General features: G+C 52.0%; 1 protein-coding gene across 1 annotated transcript; it reads right to left on the reverse strand.

The window, feature by feature from the left end:
- Positions 1 to 6,212: 6,212 nt before the first annotated feature.
- LOC128276017 (death-associated protein kinase related-like) lies at positions 6,213 to 7,183 on the reverse strand (the record flags this gene model as incomplete). The annotated part of the gene is made up of 4 exons (XM_053014487.1): positions 6,213 to 6,279; positions 6,359 to 6,656; positions 6,728 to 6,912; positions 6,983 to 7,183. Coding segments are annotated over 4 exons (751 nt in total), but the record flags the coding sequence as incomplete, so codon positions are not given.
- Between the last annotated feature and the right edge of the window lie 791 nt (positions 7,184 to 7,974).

Raw genomic sequence — 7,974 nt, forward strand, 5'->3', positions numbered from 1 at the left:
CACCCAGGCAGGGCCCGCGTAACGCAGTACCGAGGTGACGACACTCGCAAGCAACCGTTTTTTGGTGCTGCTGAGGCCCCCAGTTCTGCGCATCATGCCAGACAGAGCGTCAAGCGCCCTCATTGCCTTGCTGGAGGCCTGCTCAGCGTGAGTCCTGAAGCTGAGCCTGTCGTCGATCATCACACCGAGGTATCGTATCGCTCTCCGGGACCGAACCACTAGGTCGCCGATCGTGATCGACACCTCTTGGACGGACCTCAGTTTGCTGACCACTACCACCTCGGTTTTGTGCCGAGCGACGGACAGGCGCATTCCATTCATCCACGCTTCCACCATTTCGATTGACCGCTCAGCGTTCACTTTCACCTCTCTCAGGCTCTGGCCACAGACCGTCAGGACGATATCGTCGGCGAAGCCGACAACCAAAGTCCCGACTGGCAGCTTCAGCCGCAGAACCCCATCGTACATCATGTTCCATAGCGTAGGCCCTAGAACAGATCTTTGGGGAACGCCAGCCGTAAGCTGCACTTCCTGTGGTCCTGAGTCGGTGTCGTAAAGCAAGACCCGGCCATCGAAATAGCTCCCCAGTATACGGCACAAGTAATCAGGGACCTTCATACTGTGCAGTGACTGTGCAATAGCCAGCCAGCTAGCGCTGTTGAAGACATTCTTAACGTCGATCGTGACAATCGCACATAGCCGGTTGCCTCCGATTTGTTGGCCATCGGCCATGCCAGCGGTCTCGACCACCAATCGCACCGCATCAACGGTAGACTTCCCCTTCCGGAAACCAAACTGCCCACCGGACAGGCCATGTGCACCCTCCGTGTACTCAGTCAACCTGTTGAGGATCAACCTTTCCAGGAGTTTGCCCATGGTATCAAGCAGGCAGATCGGCCTGTAGGACGAGGCGTCTCCTGGGCTTTTGCCCGTCTTCGGCACCAGCACCAGCTTCTGACGCTTCCAGCGGTCCGGGAACACACAATCGTCCAGGCACTTTTGCAATGCTCTCCGGAACATGCCGGGACAGGAACGCAGAGCCGCCCTCAAAGCGATGTTCGGGACGCCATCTGGCCCCGGGGCTTTGCCCGGGGACAGACGTCGAGCCGCAAATTGCAGCTCTTCGTCCGTGACCACCGCTCGCACCCCATCCCCAGCCGCACCGTACGGCGTACCCGGTCAGGTCGTCCGCTCGTGTTGCGGGAACAGCTCGGCCACTATCGCCCGCAGCCGATCCGGGCACCCCTCGCGAGGAACGCTCGGGCCGCGCAGCTTCGCCATCGCAAGCCTGTAGGCACCACCCCACGGATTCAACTCAGCTTCTCTAAGGAGGCGGTTGTAGCCCTCCTTTTTGATTGAGGCGATCTTCTGCTTCAGCGCCTTTTTAGCAGCTTTCAAGGCGTTTTGCTTCTCTTCTCTATCGCTCTCCGTTCTTGCGCGTTGGCATTCCCGCCTTGCGCGTAGGCATGTTCTTCGGAGGTTGGCTATCTCCTCACTCCACCAGTGCACGGGTCTCCGATTACCTGCCGTGGGCCTCTTTCTCGGCATTGCCGCATCGCAGGCCTTCACCATTGCAGTCTCTAGCTCGTCGACACTGAGGTCGTCGCGGTCTTCCTTCCTCAGTGCTTCTGTGAACAACGCCTCGCTGAAGCACGCTGTCCGCCACTGCCTGCTCAACCCTCGTCGAGACGCGGCCGGCCGGGCTTCGTGCGCATGCTCTCTGCTGATGCTGAAATCACCAGCAACGAGGAGCGGGCTTCGACGGTCCAGCGCGTCCGCCATCTCGTCCAGCATGCGCTCGAACTGGCCAGGGGTCCACCTCGGTGGGGCGTAGCAGCTGCACATGTACACCCCCCCGATTTTCGCCACGACGAAGCCATCGTGGGCCGCGTCGACCACCTCCTGGATCGGGTATTTCCCCTGCACCAGTATCGCTGCTAGGCTCGCCTTGTCGCTCAGCCAATTGCCATCGCCTTTAGGGACGTGATACGGTTCGGCTATCAGCGCAACATCCCTCCTCCTTTCCTCCATCGACTGCGACAGGAGTTGCTGCGCCATGTCGCAGTGATTCAGGTTAATTTGCACTACTTGCACTGTGCGTTATTTCGCGCTGCGCAGCGCAGACTCCCCGTGGGATGGCCCCTATCCTGCCGGCAGATTGCGCACCGCGGTGGCTTCACACAATCTTTCGCCTTGTGCCCTTCCTCTCCACAGCACTTGCACATCGCTGTGCGGTCGGTTCCTGTGCACTGCGGGGCGCGGTGCCCAAACTCCCAGCATCTGTAACACTGTGTGGGTTGGAGGTTTACTCTGAGGGAGCAATCGTTCCACCCCACCCTCAGTTTACCAACCTTCACCAGCCGTTTGGCGTCGGCGACTGGTAGCGTGATCTCCGCCAACGCCCGGTGGTGGCTGAAGCGGCGCATCTTCACTATCGGCTCTTCAGTGAGCTCGAACTGCCCTTTTAGTGCTGCGCTCACTTCCTGCTCCGTTGTGGCCTCGTATAGGCCACGACACTCTACCTTTGCCCTCTGCGTGAGGGCCACAACAGAGGCCTCTTCGCCGAGGACTTCCTGCACAAGCGCCTTGTGGGCCGCGCTCTTTCCACCATTTTTAAGATGGATCAGCATAGTGCCATCAAAGGCACGATCCATCCTCCTGGCCACCTTCGCGAGCTCCGCAAGCTTTGGCTCGCTTTTGAGCGTGGCTGCGATTGCCTCATATCGGCTCTCGTCGGCTGCCTTTATTTGCAGCGCGTCGCTCCTGTGCCTTGGGCGCATGACCCGCTGCACTTTCTCCGTCCTCTGCTCCTTTTTGGGCTTCCTTTCTCGGCGTTTTACGACGGTAAAGCCATCGTCCTCACCCTCGCCCTGAGGTTCTGTCACCTTACTTGGTTCTACGCGCTCCCGCTTGCTTGGGGCGCTATTTACCTCGCCCGGTGTGCTTCGGCGCCTCTTTTCTGCAGGGGCGCAGGCAACCGCGGGTGTAGTCTGCCTGGGTTCGCTGCTGACCACATCCGCAAAGGACGAACTCGTCTTGCGTTGCTGGGTGGCGGTGCGCCCACCATGCTCTGCCTCCGCCGCGCGCTTCAAGGCTCGTTCTAGCGCTCCTCTCTCCTTTTCCGCAGCCCGGATGTCGTCCAACAATTGGACGGCCAGGTCCCGGATCTGCGCTTTAATACCACTCTTCGTGCCCTTTACGAAGTCGTACAGCTTTTCAGCTGCCTCCCTAGCCACGTTTAGGCGTGGGGCACTCTCCACAGACACGTCTTTTGCCGATTGCTGTTCCCCTTTTTCTTCCTCTGGCGCCACCTGGTGGCTGCTAGTCGGGACCACGTTCCCCGTGGCGGCATCGCCACTTTCTTCCACATCACATACCTTGTCTTTTTCTGCCTCCTTCTCCGGCCTTTCTGGTGGGGATCTGGCCACTTTTCGGCTCCTTGCGAAAACGGCCGGCTCCCCGTTATTTGCACTCATTTTCGGCTCACGTTTTTTCCCACTAGGGTTGGTTTGGCTGCGAGCTGTTTTCGCCGTTTTTGGCCAGCCCTGTTGTTGTCATTGCACAACACACGTAACACACGTAAACAGGCGAAATCTCAGCTGTCACCGCACCGAGCAGTCGAAAACCGCAGCACACAAATCACAGTGTTTTTAGGCAAAAGAGCAGTGTAAAGGCGTGCTATCCCTCTCTTGACCAACTGTACGCCGGCCAATCGCGATGGCGGTGCCCCGCGAAGCGACGCCGTCCCCAAACTGTAGCACCGTCGGGCCACGAAAACACCGGGGCGCACACTCCCGCAACGCGAGACTCACGCACTCCTACACGACACACCCTCCACGGGTAGCCAGCCCGAGCCCCCAACCTCGTAGGCGTCTGGCTGGAGCCACTTAGTGCTACCCAAAGGGTCCACAATCACTGTTCCTCTCTCTGTCACGGCGTCACCCGGCTACCAAAACTCCTTCCTTTTTTGGGGGGGTCAAGGCCCTCTCCCAGTGCACACTCCACTTTTCACGGATAGTCCGTTAACTCAACTCGACCATCAACCTTCACGTCAAACTTCATTTTCAAACTTGTACATCACTAGTGGTGGTTTCTGACGGCGCTTCTATCGCCGGTGTGGTACTTATGCCACCATTGTCGTCGACTATTGGGACTTCTTTGCTTTTGTTCTTGTCTCTCCGAGAACGTCGACATCTTCGGGGTGCCGCAGAAAAATGCACGTTTTCTTCTTGTTTCTCACCACTTTCATATGAATTTCATGTAAGCTTCCATTTAAAATTCTCAAAACGGTTGGCAAATTGCACGATACTGGGTTTCGTTTTTCTCTAGTCACCACTTTCAAATCTAGTTCTCACTTGCTCATTCGGGCGTCAGTTTCAATTACTTCCTTATGTCTCCGCGTTTCCTTATGCCGGTTGGACTGTGATGCGATGTTGTAACTTTTTTCCAATCCCAAGCGAGTCGTTCAAAGTGAACTATGATCAGCACAGAGACGCTGCTTTGCGCGACACAAATGAAGGCTATCCTGCTTCATATCTTTTGCAATTCGCTCACGAATTCAATTCAGTCGTAATTTTCGACAAATGTACTATACTGGTTTTATTCCTTTATTAACTTCCTTTATTTCTTGCATGATTCGTGACGCTGCACGGTCGCCATGTGATATCTTTAATAATATCTTTTTATTAACAACCTTCGGCTTTAACTACCGTTTACTGACTGACTGGCGATCTTATTACAAACTACCTTTACAGGGTGAGTCAAAAAAACTGCAACAAACTAAAACGCCATATTTTTTTCATTTTTGATTCAATTTTATTGAATGAAAGCAAAAAATGTCGGAAATTTCATAACATTTTAGAACAAATTAGGTTTGTTCGAATTGGCCACCTTTGGCACGAATTATGGCCTTCGAACGGCCAATGAAACCGTTACACGCTGCCCGCAAGTGGCTCTGCGGTATTTTGTCCCATTCTCGGCGAAGCGTTTGCTTGAGGTGATCGAAAGTTTGGAATTTTTTAGTTCAAACCTTGCTTTCTAAAATACCCCAGGCACAATAGTCCAACGGATTGGCATCCGGAGATTTTGGTACCCATTGTGCGGTGGAAATGAAGCGAGGAACCTCATTTTTTAACCATTCTTGGGTGGCGCGTGCTGAGTGCGATGGGGCTGAGTCCTGTTGGAATGTCCAAGGTCAAGGTCCAAGGACCGAAATGTTTGCGTGTCCTAGGCTCCAATACACTCTTCAGAATATTTTTCGATAATATTCGGCATTTATTTTGACGCCACGATCGATTAATACGAGCGGATAGCGACCATCGGCTGTTATGGTGGCCCACACCCCCACCATGGCCGGCGCTTGAGTTCTGGTGGCCAACCGAAGGTGTAAATTTTCAGCTGACCTCTCTGGCAAGTAAACACGATCATTTTATTTGTTTACAAACTGCTGGATAACGAATGGTTTCTCATCTGAGAAAACCAAATTCGACAATTCACCACTTGCGGCCAAGCGAAGCAAGTCTTTGGCTCTTTCGAGTGTAACTTTTTTTTGTGCATCGGTAAGATCTTGCACTTTTTGGAACTTCAATGGCTTTAGTTCAAGCTCATTTTGCAATATTTGCCGAATGGCATACTGCGATATGTTCAGCGCACGAGCCATTGTTCGGCCACTGCGACACGAATTTCGATGAAGTCGCTTCTTCACTTTTCGAACCATTTCTGGTGATGTTGCTGTTTTTTTTCGTCCGCTTCTTTGACGTCAGGCTACGCCACTAGTATCACTGTAACGAGCGATGGTACGAGACACAAAAGATTTATTAACATTTAAATGCTGGAGGCCTCTAAAGATAGCCACTTGTGGTTTTCCAGCCAAATATAATGAAATCATACTGTTACGGTTGAGTTCCATCACGAATAACTTTTTTTCTGTAAAATTCCCACCAAAATGCTTTTGCACGCTTATAAACAATAAAATGAACTGTCACTGGTATAAATCTGACAGCTGTCGGACGAGAGGTTTAGAAATGACAGCAGTCTGAAGTTTGTTGCAGTTTTTTTGACTCACCCTGTATACCTATCTTAGCCTATCTTAGCCTTAGTGATGAATATTCGCTACAAAAGCAAAAAAACATTGTTGAATGCAGAAGTTTTATTGTCATGGATGATAATACCAGGTCACAGGTCCAGACCAGGTCACAATTGAGTACATGTGGTTATTCATGGGCTGGGGCGTCGGCCAGCCAAAGGTGCGCCAGGCACTGTTCGACCGTCGGTCGATCGCTGCAAAATAGAACGACAACAATTACTGAGTGACACTGAGCCCTGCAGGTTGGGCCCCGCTGTGGGGCACTCCACTAACCTTTGCTGCCCTTTGCATCGATCGATGAAATCGACCGCCTGCGCTGACATTTGAGGGCGCAGAATGTTGATGAAAGCTATCGGACCTCTGCCGGGATTGGGCAAGACGGAGTTTCTTGAAGCCGTCAGCATGACGTGGGCCATCACGCCGACGGACCAAATGTCCGTTGCAAGTGACACCGCTTCTAGTCGTATCAGCTCCGGTGCCTTGTACTCACGGTCGATTGTTATGTTGCACACTGCCAAGACTTCTCCGTACATCAGTCGGGCAAGCCGAAAGCCGCACAGCTTCACACCCTCTGTGGGGAAAGGCAACATTTTATCAGCACGTCTTCGGGGATGATTCCTGGAATGATTATTTGTGACGTACCTCCGAAACGGCCGCCCAACAGCAGCACTTTTTTCGGCTTCAGGTCGAGGTGTGCGATGCCGAAACGGTGCAGACTGCCGAGTGCGTGAAGAATATCGCGGATGACCCTTTTGACGTTTTGTTCTGTAATATATTGATTTACTGGCTGACGGCGGAGCATCTCCTGCAGGCTAACGCCGGGCACACTGAAACAAGATGGCAACGTTGGGGCCAGTTAGCGTGTGATTTGGGAAAGAAAGATGCCGCTTTCCTTACCATCTCATGATGAGTTCCGGAGGGACAACCGGGTTCGCCTGGTACACTTCGTACAGGTCCACGATATGCTCCAAGCTGGAGCATAGCCATAGGACGGCGATTTCGTTCTCGATATTCCCCCAGGCCTGCTTTAAAAATACCTCGTGACAGAGGAAGTTCGCAGTTCGGTAATGGTATGCGTAATCCTTCGAGTACGTGCCGCTGGAAGTCGGAATAGACGGAACGTATAGAAGCTCAGAAGAAGAACGTTGCTCGATCCCAGTAGATGAGCAATATTAAAAAAGGCAGAATATATCAGCTAGTCTATAATCATTCAAATTATCCATTATTTTCACGATAGATGCCTTTAATGATCGATATCTCGTCAAGTATTTTAGGCTCATTTTAAAGCTGACACTATACACTTTAAAAAATGCTTCTTTGTTTTTTGTTTGTTCCATTCGTTTGGGAGTTACAGGGAGTTAACAATGGAGGTCAACGAAGGGAAAATTCGGTACATTTAACAGTTTTTGTCCGAAAGCGGCGAAAATTCAAGCTAGGCCACTGAAATTTTGCATGGTGTTTACGGTGCCGATACTCTAACAGCTAGTTGCAATAAATGTTGGTTTCGTTCACCCGTTTCAGTTATTTTTTATGTCAAAGCCTAGGCAGACACGTCATCGAAAATGTCGATAAAATCACAGAAATAATCAAAGTTGATCGGCATGTTAGTGGTCAGAGCATCGGCCAGGGGCTGAAGATTAACTGCACGGACCTACCTTGCGGTCTAAGGATCCTGCAAAGCTTTCCAATGTGGAAAACACTTACTTCTTTTCTCGATCGGGCGGACTGACGAACCTAAGACTTTAATGATGTTACTCGTCGAAGGTTTCAACTTAACAATCAGCACGCGACGACTGACTCCGACTCAGCCGCAGCCCGACTCTCTCTGACGGTCTGAGACCGACTTTATTATATATATATAAACTTACAATAATTTGGCCGCCCTCAGT

This window comes from Anopheles cruzii, unplaced genomic scaffold (assembly GCF_943734635.1).
Source record: "Anopheles cruzii unplaced genomic scaffold, idAnoCruzAS_RS32_06 scaffold00310_ctg1, whole genome shotgun sequence".
NCBI lineage: Eukaryota > Metazoa > Arthropoda > Insecta > Diptera > Culicidae > Anopheles > Anopheles cruzii.